Raw genomic sequence first — 18,580 nt, 5'->3', positions numbered from 1 at the left:
TTCCAATTTTCTTTGCTTCCCTGCACAGTTCTGGTGTGGACTTGGTCCCACAATCATCACCACTCAGTACTGAATACTGGCCAGTGAGTAATTTGCACTCCGTAGTGGCTGGTTCATCTGCAATACCTGACTGTTTACTAATCTTCAAATTAGCAGCAGGATTGGCCACTCACCCCCTTGAGCCTGTTCCCCCTGCCCCCATTCAGTAAGATCATATCTGGTCAGATTGCTCCACTTTGCTGACTATTCCCAAATCCCTTTCACAGCTGTACTTCTCAGGAGTCTAGCTATCACTGCCTTTAAAAAAACACACTGACTCACCTTCCAGTTCCTCCTCATGTTGAGAGTTAATTTCATGCAACAATATAGTAAGAGGTCTTTTGGTTTATTAAGTCTGTACCACCAAAAATCATCAGAATCATAGAGTCCCTACAGTATAGAAGCAGGCCATTCGGCCCATTGAGTCCACACTGACTCTCCAAAGAACATCGAGGAGAAAGTGAGGTCTGCAGATGCTGGAGATCAGAGCTGAAAATGTGTTGCTGGATTCCTGAAGAAGAGCTTATGCCCGAAACATCAAATTTCCTGTTCCTTGGATGCTGCCTGACCTGCTGCGCTTTTCCAGCAACCCATTTTCATCTCCAAAGAACATTCCAATCAGACCCACACCCGTAAATGTGACCCTGCATGTTCCATGGCTAATCCACCTAACTTGCACATCCCTGGAAACTATGGGTAATTGAGCATGGTCATTCCATTTAACCTGCACATCGTTGGACTGTGGGAGGAAGCTGAAGCACCCGGAGGGAACCTGAGCTAATCACTGAGCCACTGTGCCATCCCACAGCACAAAAATATTCTACTACCTGCACTAGTCCTCTTTTCCTGCCGCGGGGCCATAAAAGTTATGGGTCTTTAGGTGCTTGTGTAAATGCCTTTTTCAGGGCTGAGAGATTTCTTGCCTCAACGACACTCCCCGACAGTGTGTTCTATGCCCTCAGCACCCTCTAGGTATGAAAACTTTTTTCCTCAAATCCCCCCTCAACCACCTCCTTTTTACTTTAAAACAATGCCCCTATTGTTGTTGATTCTCAGACTAAGGGGGGAAAACCGCTTTTAGCTCATCCTGTCTGTGCCCCTTATAATCTCTATATATCTATATCTATATCTATTTCTTATCTTTATATATCTACTCCTCTATCAGGTTCTCTCTTCAACCTTCTCCACTCCAAAGGAGACAACCAAAGCCTATCCAGCCCCTCCATCGCTGAAATGCGCCATCCCAGGCAATATCCTGGTGAATCTCCTCTGCGCCCCCTCCAATACAATCTCATCCTTCATCTCGTTCGGTGACCATACTGCACACAATACTCCAGCTTTGATCTTACCAAAGTCCTGTATAACCTCCCTGATTTTATAATCTGTGCCAAGACTGATCAAAGTAAGATTCCTATACGCCGCCTTAACTACATCTTAATATCTTGCAAAGAACTGAATAAGAATTGGTTTATGAAATCTGCTAGATCTGTTTGTATTTTCTCCAAAATTAGGTTTTTTTTCCATTCAGCACCACTCTGTTTAAACTGAAATATTACTTGTAATTTGTTTCATATTTGGTAACCTTCCATTTAGTAATTGTAATTTAATGTCGCTGCAGAAAACCAGTGTCTTGGAAATCTGTTTCTGTTTTTAAAAAACCAAACCTTTTCAATCTCTGAAGTTTGGAATAAATGCATACTGATTTTACGAGAAATGTTATAAAATAAGTTTTTGGTTGTCTGAATTCACAACATGAAAAATGCCCAATAACATGTCATTTTAATTACAGTCTCTCCCTCTCTTTTTTTATTAGAATTACTGGTCCTACACAACAACTGCATTCTGTGTGTGTGTGGTCCGAAGTCTGGTGGTTTATTGCCAGAGATACTATGCACTAGTGTCACCAAGATTTAGAAGCTTTAGAATTTGAGACGGGTGGTGGCATGGTGTGCCTGGGAAACCAGACTTTTTTTTTCCCTCTGATTTTTAAACAGATGTGAGTTTTGCTCAAACTTTTAATGGGAAGAATGATTGGTGTCACGCCTTTGTTAGGTTGCAGCACCAACATTTTACCTCTCGATTTCGAAATGTTTTAATACATGCTGCAAGTCAGATGTCTAATTCCAGTGTTAATCTCCTTTCTCACACAACCGCTGTAAAACAGAAATGAATTTTAACTTGAAAGCAGGAATGACATCCCATTCTCTGCTTGCTTCCCCATGTCTAGTCTTGGTCAATACACCACAGCACTAGACGTGATCGTAGACATCTTGTATGTCGCAGTGCTATCCGTCACAATCCCATTAATGTCGTTTTGCAGTGTAATGTGTGAAGAATGTATTTTTTAAAGGAAAGGTTGGGAAGATTGACAAAAGTAATGGGGACTTTTCCCTTGATAACTGCTTGCTAATGATGCATCTGAAAGAGCACAGTTACAGGGTGGGTGCAGAGAATCATTCACCGCCTTTCCTAAGTGGTGGTTATTTATGTGCAATGCCTGATATGTGTGAATAAACAATTTTCCACCGCATACGTCGTGCATCAGTGTCTGATTGTCTTCTCCTGCTATCCCTGTATCTCTGCATTTCTGAAAAAGACAATTTGTGAGCTTTTGGACTTGCTGTCAGGGGTCTGAGACTAATTTCTCACTTTCCTAGTAATGTAACTCCACATTGTTGTGCTTGAGTATATTTCCACGCTGAGGTACGTAAAGTTTTTTGTTCGGTCTTTGCTATCTTCCAGGATCCAAACAAGAACAGCTCCACGAACAGCAGTAACACCTTCTCGAAGCCCCACAAGTCCGTGAAAGAGCACAAGGACAAACCATCAAAAGACTCGAAAGAGCACAAAAGTGCCTTCAAAGAACCTTCCAGGGAACACAGTAAAACTTCCAAAGAGTTCTCAAAGAAACCCAAAGAAAACAAGCCGCTAAAAGATGAAAGAACTGTTCCTAAGACCGCATTTAAGGAACCAAAACCGATGTCAAAAGAACCAAAATCATTGGAAAACAACCCGGTAAGTGGGACAGGAGGCGGACAGCAGGAGGTTAAGGCTCCAACCAAGAGACCTCCCGTCACAGACTCTGATGAACTTTTGGTTAAGAAAAAAAAGAAAAGCAGCTCTGAACTTGTGTTTAAAAGCTTCTCCAGTGCTTCTCCACCTGAAAAGAAGCACGTGAAGGACAAGTCACATGTTAAGGGAGCAAAGGTCAAAACAGAAAATGAGGTGATTGAAGAGAAGAAGAAGCCCAGTTTGCCACCGTTTGAAGATGTTGTGGATGCAAATGACTCTGCCTTAGATGATACGTCCTCTAAATCCGAGGTAGGTAGAATTACTAAAATGTACTGTGAGTATTGGGGTTCGGGGAAGTCTTTTTTCTAAGGGTACCTTGATAAGTAGAGTTTATGGCCCCTAGTGTTCAAGTTGAAATAGTATTCTGTGAAACATAAATTGACTCTTAAAACTGTTTTGAGACCGTGAAGTTGAGCTTCAAAGGCCACTGCAGTTACGTTCAAGATAATATCTTACAAATTGATCCATCAATAGCTCTAACCAGTCTTAAATCCATGTTTGTTAAACTCCTCCAAAGTTTAAAAGGGGTGAAGGCAAATGAACCTTCGTGTGGATGGTTCCATCTGATCCAAGGTGTTTTGCTAGATTCTCCCTTTCTCTCTCTCTCTCTCCCTTTTGTCATCAAAACATTCAGAAAGTTTGAATTTCCTCCTCTGAAAGGCAATATGGTTTGAATTTTTAGTGAAATGTATGTAGTTATTAAAGTTGGCTGATTTTACATCAGCAGAATGTCAAAGGATTACTGGGCAAATCTTCAATATAACCAGCATTGTTTCTGCTTCCATCCCCAATGTGTCATCAAGTGGGTAAAAGCTGATGGCGAGCTGCAAAGGTTTGAGCAGACATTTGCTTTATTGTTGGTAACATTGTCAACCAAATTGGTGACCGTTTGTTTGTTGGACGAACTCCTCTGACATTACGGCTAATGGTAAAAAAGTCACTTTATGGCCATTGAATAGAAGCAGAAAATAGTAAAGATCCTCATGTCAGAGAAAGGTAGATGAGACACAAAACTTGGACACACACAACTTGGATCCTTACTCAACCCAACTGAGGATAGTAGATTGCTTTAGGCATACGACAACTTGAAAGTTCACAAATTTAATTGTACTATTCATTACAACTTCTGTTTAAAGATTGCGAAGTCTTTATGTATTCCTTCGAAGGTACCTTTCCACACTCCTCCTCGTTTAAACTGCCCATGACCGGAGTTTCAGCTGGTGATTTCTTATTGGCTTGCTCAAATAGCACTGCTGTTTTGTTGTGTTGAATCTGCATTAAGCTGACAGTCTGCAAGGGAAAAATGCAGTTTGCAGAGTTGCCTTTTCCAGTGTATTTTTAGTTTTTAAAAAAAAATAAATCTTCTATTCAGAAAGATCACTGGACTGTTTGAGCACTGGAGTGATCCTCTCAGTTACTATTAATCTTGAGCAGAAACAGGCTGTGTGACAAATTAGAGCTGAAAAATGTGTTGCTGGAAAAGCGCAGCAGGTCAGGCAGCATCCAAAGAGCAGGAGAATCGACGTTTTGGGCATGAGCCCTTCTTCAGGAATTGGTGAAGAAGGGCTCATGCCCGAAACATTGATTCTCCTGCTCCTTGGATGCTGCCTGACCTGCTGCGCTTTTCCAGCAACACATTTTCAGCTCTGTTCTCCAGCATCTGCAGTCCTCACTTTCTCCTGTGTGACAAATTAGCATGCCACCATGACCTACCATAGTGGAGGCTGTCAATAACTCAACTTTTGGTTATAAAACTGCCATTGTATTTCCATCTTTGTGTCGAATTTTATTTGAGACATGACGTCTCTAATTTCAGTTGGAAAAATACTTTACAATGCTGTAAGTATCTTTTTTGAGGCCAGCTTTCATTTGTGTTTCTTTTCTTTGTTGTTCTTTTATGCTCTGTAAATAACAAACTACTTTCTTCCACACCCTACCCCCAAGAAAAGAATTATTTCAACTATCTTTCAGGCTTTCACACATTTGTTTAAATCTGCGAAATGAAAGAGGCACACAATTTAAACTAGCTCACTATTTAGTTTTTTCAGTGATTGTAAGAAAATCATTAATGTCGTTCTTCAGTTTTTTTTAAGAAAAACTCTCATTTGTTTTGCATTATTCCTTAGTAAACTGTTAGTTTTGAAATTATATTATATGCCTTGTTGCCCAGCAACTCATTTGCTGAAATTTATTAGTCATAGGTGTCTAGCGTGTGGAAGCCTAGTCATTTAGAAAGTCAGAGGAAAAGAGCAAGTGACTTGTTTGCTGGTCTGAGTGTTGAGAAAAGGCAAGCATTAGAAGGAAGGAGTTAAAAATCATGATAATGTGATGTTAAGCTTTGATGTTTGAGAAGGATCTTGTTTTAAAAAAAGTCTTTTGTTCCGTAAAACTAATCCTACCTATCAAGCTTCCACTTTCACAAAGGCTGTTATATGAACGTGGTACCCTGCCAGTAGTGTTGCATTTATTTGGAAGTGGCCAGGGCTAAAGCTGTCAAGTATGAAATGGTGTAAAGTAGCACATTGCATGTGATTTTTACAGTGTGTCTGAATGTAAAATTGGTTACGGTTATTTTGCTGATAGACAAATTTCAGTGACTTTTCTCCAGTCTGGGCGACTCTACGAGTTGTAAAAATTTGTTTGTTATAATAGTCATACACCAAAGTGGCACAATAATTGAATACAAATCAATGGATGAATAATTTCATCTGTTCAGTGACCATGCATTCCCATTGGGTGACCTGAGGGGCAGCGTGTTATTTTGCTGAGCAGTGTTAGTGCACATGTTTGTAATGAATTGTCATCATCAATTGTCAGCCGATGTTACAGGCAGTGACGATAGTTGTGCATGTGGAATCCAGTAACAAGATAAAATGAAAATACAATGAATGAGTGCAAATGTCAAATAAATACAGGAAGTTCCAGAAATACATTGTAGATCTAGCATCACTAATTTTTAAGAGTCATAATTGACTTGAAACATTGACTCTGTTTCTCTCTGCAAACTAAACAGGTGTCTTTGCAGCGTGTGTGGAAGAGAATTTAGCTTTCCTTTTCTCTGTCTTGTTGCTTTGGCACATTCTCTTCACTCTTAAACACACACATTTTTAACAAACAGTTGAAGGGAAGTAATAGTTGAAAACCCAACTCTTTCTGGGGTCATTTTGGAGTGAAGAGACTCATCATTACTGCTTCCCTCCTCCGATAGTGTTGTGTTGAGTGGATGTTGCAGGGTGGTGGTGAGTGGGTCGTGTTGCTAAATTGTCAACTATATGAAACACACCCGCAACGCACTGTATGTGTGCGCCTGTATCTTTTGGGTTATGTCAAATTTGAGGCATCAGAGTAGCTCTGTGGTGACAGGGGTCTGCAATTTTTAAATGAGGCTCTACTTCCTCAAGGTTTTGGACTTGTTTGAATTTAATGTTGGCCAAAGGAAGATTCAAAAAATTGTTTTTGCTACAAAGACCAATTCTAATGGGCCAGTTGAAGTGCTAACATGAAACTGAATGGAAATGTTTGCTTTTTAGTGCAGTGTTTGAAGGCATTGCGAAAGTAACCACAAATTGATATTTTCATGTCTACTGTGAAAACACAACAAGTACACATTTTATCAAAAGTGAATTTACCAGCCACACTAGAAGAGCAGAAATATAATTGAAATCTTATTGAATACTTGTATTATTATTGAATATAAGTATTAATAATCTTCCAGAAGAATTTCTAATTTAAGATTCCCCAACCTCAACCTCAGCCATTGGCTTGCAGAGTAGACGTACAACACTGAGAAAGCTTGTGTGCCTTTTTGGTTCAAAAGTTTTGAACACTTGCAGAAATCCACAATTTATAAATGATTTTCTGCAACCACACACTGAAATGCTGGATGCTTGATATTCAGAATTTCCTTGTTTCTTTTAATGCAACCATCAAGCGTTGCCATTTATTGTGATTGGAAGTGGGGATACGTGCCTACTTTTCCAGGCTTGCAACAGGAGTGTGCCAAGGTAAATGCCTGTTGGGTGTTACAGAGCTCCATGGCTATGTACAGCCAACTGTTCCTTAGAAGCTGCAGTGCTGTGCAGTTTTATGTTGGCTGCTAACCCCTTTTAAGAATTTATGCAAAAAGATTTTAAAGGTGCTGCACATTCAAATTAACAAAGTCGTTACTAGGTTCAATGCCTTTCTCATTGAGGTAATTGTAAGCTTTTGGCTGAGCACTGGGGATCCACAAAGTTTCTTTTTAGCTGGAGGGGAACTCAAACAGATACACCTCCACATTATTGACATTGATGTAACCTCTCTTTCATGCCCATGGTTGGAAGTGTGGAAAAGGGGAACCCTAAAAAGGTCAAAGAGAGATCAATATGAAGGAACATGAGGGAGCAAAATTTCACAAATGTTCACGAGCCAAAAAAGCTTTGCGGTTGTATTTGAGCCAATAAAGGAACATTTATGGTTATTTGCTTAATGGTATTCAGTATTTAGTAATATAGTACAATGTATGCTAAAAGCATTTCAAATACAGAGCTAGATGTTTTCTAAAGGTACTGGGGACTTTTATTTACAAACGAATGGTGGATGCTGCAAATTTGTTGCATTTGGTCTTGAGTTGAGCACCTAGTAAAATCGTACAAAAGTTAAGTGATTAATCAGGGGTAGGTGACTTAGCACCATAAGAAAATATTTTTTCTGTTCTTGGCCCCATTTGTCCGTCCTTGACACTGTCTGGGAGTTCAGCATTTGCATGGTACTTTTTGGGTTATAAACAGCCTGTGACTGAGAGATGGGTGGCTAACTCCCACCGTGTTATCTGTGAGAAATGTGACAATCGCCCATTATCTCTCTGTGTCTTATGCAAGTGATTGGTATTGACTGTGGGCAATATATGTTAACGAGTTGGTCAACTTCAAAATCGTCCCACCTCAGCTTCTCACTCTGCGTTTTCAGAGAGTAACAATTTCTTATAATAGTGTCAGCGGAGTTGCTCAGGTTTGAGAGAGTTGTGAATGCGTGGAATGCGTTACCAGCGGTGGTGTTGGAAGCAGAGTCCTTGGGGACATTTAAGCGACTGCTGGACACGCACATGGATAGCAGTGAGTTGAGGGGTGCATAGGTTAAGTTACTATATTTTATATTAGGATGAAATTTGGCACAACATCGTGGACCAAAGGGCCTGTTCTGTGCTGTACTTTTCTATGTTCTTAGCCAGCAGGAATAATAAACCTGCTGATGAATTTCACCCTTTCACCCAAGGCTTTGGGCACTGAGATGATGATTAGGATTCCCTTAACATTCTGCATTTGCACTAGATCTTCAGGTGGATGTTTTGTTCTGATGGATTCTCACAACTTACACTGATAGGGATCAGAAACGTCGTGTGTTGTCTGAAGCGATGCTCCACCCACCAAACTCGCAACACCCCCCACACCCGGTGTTAGCATTTGGTGAAATCAGTTGATGTGCTCAAAACGTCACCTTTTCAGCTTTCATCTTGCCGTTTAGAAACTTCATGAAAAGTTGCACTTATTTCCATCAGGTTTAACTAGGTTCTAAACAGTGTTCTGCTAAGCTAATGATCTGACCACGAAAAGTTATTTGTGTATTTATCAAGCATTAGTAATTGTCTCCATGTTTAAAAAAGTTTTTCAAATCTATTTCTCATCTTTTTATATTTCTGCTGCTACTTCCAATTCACTTGTATTTCCAGTCTTTATTGTCCTCTGAGTGTGTTTTGAGGTAATTTGATTTTTGGTGTTTTTGATTTTCGTGTTGACTTGTCAATGAGAATTCTTTAGTGTAAGAAGCAGTTTAGCCACTTTGATGATCATGCAGCTTCAGACTGGAGATCCTCATGGAAATGCTCTCTGCAAATTGTTTGAATTCTCAGCGGTGTTTTCTTCGAACTCTGCAATGAAAACCTCTTGTTCCTGGCTGCACCCTCCAGACTCCCATTAATGTTGGTAATAGTTTATTTAAGTCAAAAATGCTTTGGAGCATCTCCGTATGACACAGCTGATTTTTCTTCACAATAAGAATGGCAACTTTATATAGTGAAAAGGCTAGACCAGGGATCATGTCACCTGTAAAAGGATCCTGAAATTACTGCGCTATAATTCCAGTCGTCCGCATTGTCACCTTGAAGTATTATGTATCCTCCATTAGTACCAGAACAAGAACATCAATGAATAAATTTGTTTTGAACAAATTACTACTGCTGTAAGGCTAATGAAAGTTAGTTCAAACTAACTAGAGGAGTTTTTCAAAATCAGTTTACCTTTTGTTACTGTAAGGTCCTGACTTAAAGTCTTAACAGCAATCTCATTGAAAACTTGTACCTTGTGTTTATTTTGTAAAAATCACCATAACTTTCTTAACTTTTGTTGCCATAGCAATTTTTGTTATTGGTTGTGTCTGTTTATCTCCATCCTTCACATTTGATATCATGTCTGTTCTAATCTAAATTCCAAAACCAACCCTTAATTTGCCTGCCTATTTCTGCCAACCCAATTGCATCACATGCTTGATTATTTGTTCCTCAGTTGTTTTTCCCATTGTGCGCATGTGTACATGTGCGTTTTTGGGGGTGGGGGGGGGATAATTTTGAATTAAGTGAATGGTACACATGTCACTGCATAGGATAATGATCGATTTTTCATGTGATCGCAGCCTGACTCTCTTCCAGGCATTATAATTAAACACTGCTACGAACTCTGAGAAAGTGAGGACTACAGATGCTAGAGATTAGAGTGGAAGAGTGTGATGCTGGAAAAGTACAGCCAGTCAGGCAGCGTCCAAGGAGCAGGAGAGTCGACATTTTGAGCATAAGCTCTTCGTTATTCTCATTCCTGATGAAGGGCTTATGCTGGAAACATCGACTGTCCTGCTCCTCGGATGCTCCCTGACCTGCTGTGTTGTTCCAGCACCACACTGCTACAAACTTCCCAAGATCATTGTAATGTGCAACAGGAAACTACAAACAGCTTCTTATGAATTGCAGAAACCGTACCCTATTGTTTAATGGTGATTTTATGAAACTTAATTGGTCTGCTGTCAATTTTGCAGTGTGAATTTGTATGTGGTTATGGCACATATGTTCAGAGGTTTAATGTGTCAGCATTTGAATTCTCATTGCACCTTGCATCATTGGGTGGATGCAGCTTTGAAGAGAACTGCGTTTTTAAGTTAAACTACGATGAATTGTTCTCAAACTGAAAATTACCTTCTGTGTAAATAATAACTTAATGAATCAGAGTTTCCTTGATTACTTTTTTATAGGGTTAATGATGGAGCTTGTAGTTCAAAGATGTGAAAAATGATGGTACATCGAACAGCATGCTTCCACCATGAATTTGCTCCTCTCTCTTTTTTTGCAAGGTTAGGCTTTATATAATTTGGTATTCTGTTGCTTTGCCATTTCCCAGTTTAAGTTTCACTCCCAAATGGAGAAATAAAGTGCTGTTTCTTTTCTCAAAAACATTCATATGCGTCCTCTTGCCAAACATTACGTACCAATGTTTGAAAGGAACACTGATCTATTCGAGCACGTGATTTGGATCTCTGTAAGCAGTGCTGTATTCACTTTTGTGTTAGCACTAAACTTGATTGATTTTTATTCCTATTCAGAAACGGTAATGTTAGGCCTGTGCTTTGGACCATATGCTGATGAACAGTCTGTTCTTGGCAAATTAACATGTGACCTCAATAGTGTGCTTTTAAAAACAACTAGACGTTTGCCTGTTCGGAAACTGCCCTTCGTTTTTAAAAAAAAAATGACTGCCTTTTTGACACTAATTAACTGAAAATTATTTCAACATCTGTTTGCTTAATGAGTACAATATCTGTTACACCAAAAAATTGGATATTAACCACATTTTTTATTGTCTTGTTTTCAGTCCATGGAATTTAGTTTTGAACATCCTATTGATAAAACCTTAACCTTGTGGTAGACTAAATCTGCTTAAACACTACATTTTTACAGAATAAAGATAAAATCCAAGACGTCAAGTGGAAATCTTAGCATTATTTTGCCAGCAAGCAACCCAAGAATACTTAAATTGTTTTTCAAAATGTATAAAGGCATGGCGGGGCACACAAGATCCATCGGGCAGGTATTACCGAGGCTAGAAAGACCTAAAGATCAAACAGAATTAGGGTTTGTGAATTCATTCCAAGATTTAGGTTTGAAAGCAGGAAGAAGGTAATCGGTAAAATCACCATAGCCTTAGCATATCCCACCTGGAGAGAGGTGACTGGTGATGGTTTTAACCTGAAAGTTACTAACCCGCAGGCAAGGGGAGGGCGGGCTGACAAGGTGAACCTTTCACAGTAATCTCAGGTGGTGCAGGAATTGAACCTATGCCGTTGATGTCACGCTGCATTGCAAACCAGCCGTCCATCCAACTGAAATAAATCAACTCCTGAAAAGTTGTGGGATGATGGAGTTCCAAATTTTGAGATCTTGGGAGAGCAATCAGCGCAAAAAACCCCCTAATTTTCTGAAGATCTATTGATTGATATTGGAAAGAACACCAATGGGAAGTTCTAATCAGCCCTACGGTGAGGACAAAGCATTAAATAAGGTGAAGTTGCAATGGAAACAGAGAGATTATAAGTGCAAATGGAACTGTTTAATCTGCCATTTGGGAGGCTAGCCTTTTCACTGTTCTTTCCAAGAATGTATGGCAGGTGTTAGAGAGCACTGTCATATTAGTAATCAACATTTAAGGATCATTTAAAACTCCAGTGGTTGTTTAAAATTGAGAACGTGTTCAGATTTAAGAATCAGAATGGGACAATGACGCTTTTCCTTTTTAAAGATCTTATTCCCAAAAAGTTGTCTTCCTGCCTAGTGGTAATCTGGCTGGTTGAAACTAGTCTATAATAACGCAAAGCTCATGTCATGTGGATTTACAGACGTTTTGACTCATCGGTCAGTGGTCAAAGATATTTATCTAGCTTTGGTCAGTCGAAAACTGTATGGAAGGAGCCATTAATGACTTTGAAGTATTTTTAGAATAGCCATTCCTGGATTTCAAAAGAAAGTTTAAAGAAAGGAATTTATTGTGATTTTTTTGTGTCCAAAACCAAAATGCAACCACAAATACCCTTTTAAATACAGCATAAATGTGACCAGTTTAAATTACTTGTTTTAAAAAATTGGGAATGGTCAACATTAAATGTGGTTCCAAACTCGACTTCCACCTCAGGGGAAATTGAGATGACTAAGTCTTGAAGTGTTCCTTTGTTTAAAAAGTCTGTGGGTGCAGTGTTGCTCAGTATGAGTTGGTGTGCTACTCAGCACAATTTAAATTGACTAAGAGGCTGGACAGCCCTCGCTTTTGGGACAGTTGGGGCACTCTCTTAATGGTGTCTGTTTCTCTGAGATAATCCTCACTCTCTGAATTCTAGCAGCCAACAATTGTTACAATTGCAGCTGAATCCGAAGTAAGCAATTACTGTCCTGTTCTTGTCACTGCTTCAGCTTGAACTTGGCTCGTTCCTCCCCTGATCATTTTCCCCTCGGGTAAAATAAAGTTTGTTACCTCTTGCATGCGTCAGGATATGTTTTCACTTAAAAGATCCACTGCTGCCTCTTTGGAGAGTGAACATGGAAAATGGACTAAGGCAGAAAATAAGTTATACGGCAAGAAAAAGCATCAGTGACTTCAGCTAATCTTCAACTTTTTGGTCTTTTCCAACGTGGTAGCTATTAACAGAAAAGCAGAAACAGCTCCTGCTCTACATCCACTCCCCTCCACCCCACCCCGAACTTTTGAAAAGACTGAGTCCTTTTTTTTTAACAAAAGCATTGTTGTTTGTTCTAATAAAGTTAGCTTAAGAGTTGAGAATAAAATACTGAGTAATCAAATGATTTTTATGTGCTAACATTTCAACTTGTTGAACAGCATAAAAGATGACAATTTGGTATTTAAAGCAGTCTTACCATTTCAGTTGGAAAAATAAAGTAGTATGTTCCATCTTTAAGTTACCAACCACAGGGCAACGGAACAATTTGCAAGATGTTTAATTACGGCAGCTGCTCAGACAGGAATGTATCGTTTTAAGGTTGTGGTTGGCTATCCAACATTGGGATGTCTGATTCTTTTCACTGTTTTGTAGGAAATTAACAATAAAAAGAGGTGTTTTCTAATATTTCTTGTGCAGAAAATTGATACCTTAATTTTGAAACAAGCAACTGCTGATCACTTTCACAGATTTACTCCAGTACTGTGTTAGCTATAGCCAAGAACTTAATTTTGTAAATTTAGCAAATACAGATGACATTTGTGATGTTGGTAAAAGAAAAAAACACAATTACTTGTGTGGGTTATGTTGAACTTGGTTTGCTTTTCTAGCTTGCAAGTTATTTTTGAGATTAAATCTATTCACTCTGATTTGTACTTTCTCTCTTATTTAGTGATAGAGTTGTGCATTATAATCTTTGTTTTTTTTGGCTTAATAGCAATATTGTAGAGTTTCACTATCTATTTTTAATGAATAAAAATATTTCCAAATGACTGCCTTAATTGTTCAAGTTAACAATTCCCATAAAATTAGAAATGTTGAGATTGCAAGGCCAGTTACATACAATGACTGCCTAACTTGAGAAGGAAACCTATACTTTGTGGTTAACGTGACACAGAAGTGAGCAGAGGTTTACTTTATCCTTTTAAATCTACAAACAATATATTCTAGTAACAAGATAGCAATTTTGAAAGTTTCATTTGTAATACTGCTCTAAGGTAATCACAAGATTGTAATTCACAAACTCTGCTCTTTGTGTGAAGATTGTGCTTTCTGGAAATATTTGAGTAAGAACAAAAGTATACTGAAAGGCATGAGGGTGTGATTTTTAGGTGGTAGGTATGTAGTAAGTTTACTACAGAAAGTCAAATTCTTTCAGCAGCAAATAGCCTGAACGGAAATTTGGTAGAGATGCTTCAAATGACTCAGGCTTTGGACAAAGTGACGAGAGGAATTAGATCGCCCTGTGGATAAACGGATAGCCAGAATGCAGAGATTTGAGATGATTGACAAATAATGTGAGGACAATAGTTTTAAAGCAGCAAGTAGCGAGGATTTGGAATGTTTCCCCAGTGAGAGGTAAATGTAGATTCAGTCGTAGCTTTTTCAAAACCGACTTTGATGAATAATCAAAGAAGGAAACTGCAGGGTATTGAGAAAAATGGAGGGGCGGATTGAGATTAGTTAGATTAGTTTTTGAAAGAGCGAAGCCAGACTCAATGGGCTGAATGGTGGCCCTCTGTATTATATTGACTTGGCAAGGAAAAGGGCTAGTACTGATATTTTGTTTCTTTCAGGAAAATAAAATTGGTGCAATATTTTCAAGTTGTGTGTTGCAGAAATCCCATATTATTAAATAACATTTTTCAATCCAGGACGTGTTAGAAAGGAGCAAACTTTGAGCTGGAACACTTGTGTTTTTAATAAAACATAAACCATTTAGATTCCCTCTTGGATTTCTTGTGCATGCACTTGTACATGAACATCATTTTGGTTTTGAATGAATGCCTGTCTGTTCTGTGATGCTGAATGATCTCACTATTGGTAAATCAATGTCCCTTTGGCAAGATCACTGCTCCCAGCCCCGTTTCACTAGTGAGCAAATTGTTGCATTGGAGGAATGGGGAAATTGCCAGGATTTATCATAATCTGACTGAAAAACCACGTGAACTGGAATTAATTTGTGCACAAGATCATGTGAAATCACACACATCCATTTGACAGTCAATAAAAATAGCCATTTACTACACTTCAGTTTCACTTTCTACTAGTGACTTTCTGATACACTTTTTTTTTGGTTTCTTGACTGACTCTCTTTCCAGTCAAGCTCCATAATCCTATCAGAATAAAGAGAAGGAAAATGGCTTTGCAAATCTTTCAAGATATGTTCTTCACTTTGTGTTTTAGCAAAACAATTCCTTCGTTTCCATTAAAATCTGGACAGTCAACATTTCAAAATTATGTAGCCTATTTCCTACCAAATCATTAGATTGTAGCATAACATTTTATGCATACTGAAAGTCCTAAGCAGAACACTTTCTATTTTTAGTCAAGTATAACGTGTTATTTTAAAAAGTATTGGTGCAAGATTCTGCAATTGATCTGCTTTACTCATAATTTTTTTTTTGGTTTCTAAGAAAATTGTGACAACTTGATGAATGTCCATCCCAAAATTTTTATGCTGTACCAAATATCTCTCTTCTTTTTGTAGAGCTCTGTAGGCATTCGTAAACAAACAAGATTCAGGTCTGTACTTGTTTATGGTTAAATTAATTCCGTCATTTCTGTTTCTGTATATAAAACTTCATGGAAACAAAATTAATTTGTTAACACAGTAATGTGTAGTTTAAAATCTAAAGGGGAAATGGAGATTTGTTTTTGAATGCTGCTAAGCCAATCCTCCATGTATGTTGGAAACTATGTTGTGTAGCCAGAGTGAGAGACAGTGTTGACAATTTAGTGGGTCTCTATCGATTTGAAAATATATCTTCCTTCTGTAAACTTGATTCTGCCTTTAAAAGCTGAAATGATTTTTTTTATGCCTTTTGCCTTGATTTTGTGATATGTAATGGGGATGATGAATTTCAGTATTAGAACCATACGTGGAGAAAACTTCTTTGTCAACAAACTGAAGCGTTGAAAGCAGTGCCAGTTTGCAATTTTTTTTGTTAAAAGGCAAATTTTTAAGACTACTTCGTGACCATTACTTGCAAGGATTCTTCAGAAAATTGTTTTTAAAAGAATGGATGAAGCTTGTATTCTTAGTGACATCAAACAGTGCCTTGCAGGTGCAAGCTTTTATGATTCAGTTTGCAATTAATGTGTCTTTTGTTGGCAGGAGGCTTGCATGGTCACCAAAGAGTGCCATGTTTATTGTGTTCTTTTGTTTTCCTTTTGTTTGTTTCAGGAAATTGATAATTGCAGGGTTCTGATGATTTCCTGTTTATGTTCCTGCTGACATGAGCAATCGATGTCCCAAGGTTGGGGGTGGTAAATACTATGTGGCCTGATTATCTGGTCTAAGCTTAGACTATCAAACTCCATTCTCACTTAAAACTAGGTAAAGTCTGACAAAATTCAAGAATGATTTCAGTTACAAAATCGGGATTTCTTATGTCATGCACGCATCAAAAAGTTGAGAGAGAGAGAACCTTCACAGTGGACAGTGACAGGTTTATTGGCAGAAGTTGATGCAGATTTATAGTTTTATGGTCCAAGTAGAATAATAGAGCAACCTCTGTGTGAAAACCAAAGTCTCTGCTTTTTCCTCAGTTCTTTTCTCTACTCCCTCCTTCAAAGTCTCAGTTCCTTAGTCTCTGGAGACTCAACGTGTTTTTTGATGGCTTTATTGCATTCACATCCTTTCAAATATCACTTATCTTGAGCTTCATGCAAATCAAGTCCACTGCCTTTTGTGCAAAATTTTAATGTTGCATTACACAGTTCATCAGAAAATATTTTAATTGAACTAACCATGTTAAAGTGGGACATGGACTACTATGAAGGAAGTTTAACCATTGAGCTTCATGCAGTAAAGGAAGAGAAAGCTTATTGTGGGGGTGACTCACGGTTTGATACCAAAGTGATGAGACAATATAACCCAAATGTCTACATGTTGTAAATTCAAGCAGGTTAGTTGCATTGCTGTGTGAGATTGAATGCAAGATAAGTTTCATATGATAAGCAGCATTCTACATCTGTATTCTTGGTATATGTTGCAACCTCCTTCCCTGGCCAAAATTTCTCAGCATGTCCTCTGTCACTATGTGGTTCGCGAGGTTCACATTCTTGTCTAAAAGCAGATGAGTGCACTGTTAGCAATACCATGACTCTGCAACTTTAAAGAAAAGCTGAGAGAACTGAATACACTGTAAATCAGAAACATTAAACAGAAATTGCTGGAAAAGCTCAGCAGGTCTGGCAGCAGCATCTGTGGAGAGAAATCAGAGTTAATGTTTTGGGTCACATGACCTTTCTCAGAACAAAGTTTAAAAATCACACAAGACCAGGCTATAGTCCAACAGGTTTAATTGGAAGCACACTAGCTTTCGGAGCGTCACTTCCAACTAAACCTGTTGGACTATAACCTGGTGTTGTGTGATTTTTAACTTTGTACACCCCAGTCCAACACCGGCATCTCCAAATCATTTTTCAGAACTGTTCTGTAGGGTCAGTCGATCCAAAAGTTTAATGCTGAGCTTTCTCAGCAATTTCTGCTCTTTTTTTTTTTCCCGTTTCTGCAATTTTAAAGTTTGTGGAAAAGAGATACATGTTTAGAATTTCACCATTTTGGGTGTTTTGCACACTCCTATATATTTATTCCACTGGGTTATCATGGCAGCAGTTGGCAGGTTTGTGTTGGTTGCAAATACATCGATTGTTTTTGCTGTGTTTATTGAGCCGTACGCCTTGAAAGTTTAAGGATTGATTTTCAGTTTTCAACTGTAAGATCATACAGTTGAACTTGTACCTTCTGTTTATCTTCCATACATTTTGATTGTAATGCGGGTGATAACACCATCTGTTGTATGTCCCAATGAGGTTGAAAATTCCACCCATAGCAATTAACTTTCCTGCCAATGCAGAGGGTGAACTGTAACTATCCACAACAATCATTCCTGTCAGCCTTTCCCAAAAGTCTTTTTTATTTACAATTTTTTTTTCAAGTATATAGTTCAAAAGTACCATCTTTGCCTGAATCACTCCATGTTAGCTCCCACTTAGTGTATTGTGAGCAGATCTGAGAACTCCACTTTACAGGAATGAAAGCTGGACTTCAGGGGTTGAGTTATGAGGAGAGATTATACAAGTTAGGTCTGTTTTCACTAGACTTTAGAAGGTTACAGGGTGATCTGATCGACATCTTCAAGATATTAACAGGAAAATACAGGGTAGATAGAGAGAAACTGTTTCCACTAGTTGGGGATTCTGGGACTAGGGGCACAGTCTGAGAATTAAGGCCAAGCTGTTCAGGAGAGATGTTAGAAAGCACTTCTACACACACAGGGTGGAAGAAGTTTGAACCTCTTTTCCACAGAGAGCAATTCATGCCAGATCAGTTGTTAATTGTAAATCTGTGATTGATAAATTATTGTTAAGCAAAAGTATTAAGGGATATAAACCAAAAGTCACATATATGGAGTTAGGCCACAGATCAGCCATGATCTCACTGAATGGTGGAACCAGCTTGAGGGGCTGAATGGCCTACTCCTGTTCCTGTGTTCCTAAAACCAACTCATGATCTAAAAAACCTCCATTCAGGGGAAGAGGAGACAAATCCTTGAGAATTTTCCCTTCATTATTTTATTTGACCCTTTTAGTGCAAATGGACTGCAGCAGGTCAAGAAGGCAACACCACCACCCCAAGAACAAATCGTGTTGGGCAATAAATTCTGGCTGAGCCAGTGATGCCCACCTCCAACAAGTGAATTAGAAAAACTTTGAC

At 38.6% G+C, this 18,580-nt stretch overlaps 1 protein-coding gene across 2 annotated transcripts in view; it reads left to right on the top strand.

The window, feature by feature from the left end:
- mllt3 (MLLT3 super elongation complex subunit) overlaps positions 1 to 18,580 on the top strand; it is a 155,199-nt gene that overhangs the window by 76,520 nt on the left and 60,099 nt on the right. For both annotated transcript variants that reach the window (XM_060846639.1, XM_060846638.1), the window contains exon 5: positions 2,782 to 3,360. In XM_060846639.1, the coding sequence (XP_060702622.1) occupies positions 2,782 to 3,360 (579 nt within the window). The remainder of the gene's footprint in view (positions 1 to 2,781; positions 3,361 to 18,580) is intronic.

This window comes from Hemiscyllium ocellatum, chromosome 2 (assembly GCF_020745735.1).
Source record: "Hemiscyllium ocellatum isolate sHemOce1 chromosome 2, sHemOce1.pat.X.cur, whole genome shotgun sequence".
Taxonomy (NCBI): Eukaryota; Metazoa; Chordata; class Chondrichthyes; order Orectolobiformes; family Hemiscylliidae; genus Hemiscyllium; species Hemiscyllium ocellatum.
The sequence above is the reverse complement of the archived record's forward strand: the minus strand, read 5'-3'. Positions and strand labels throughout refer to the sequence as shown.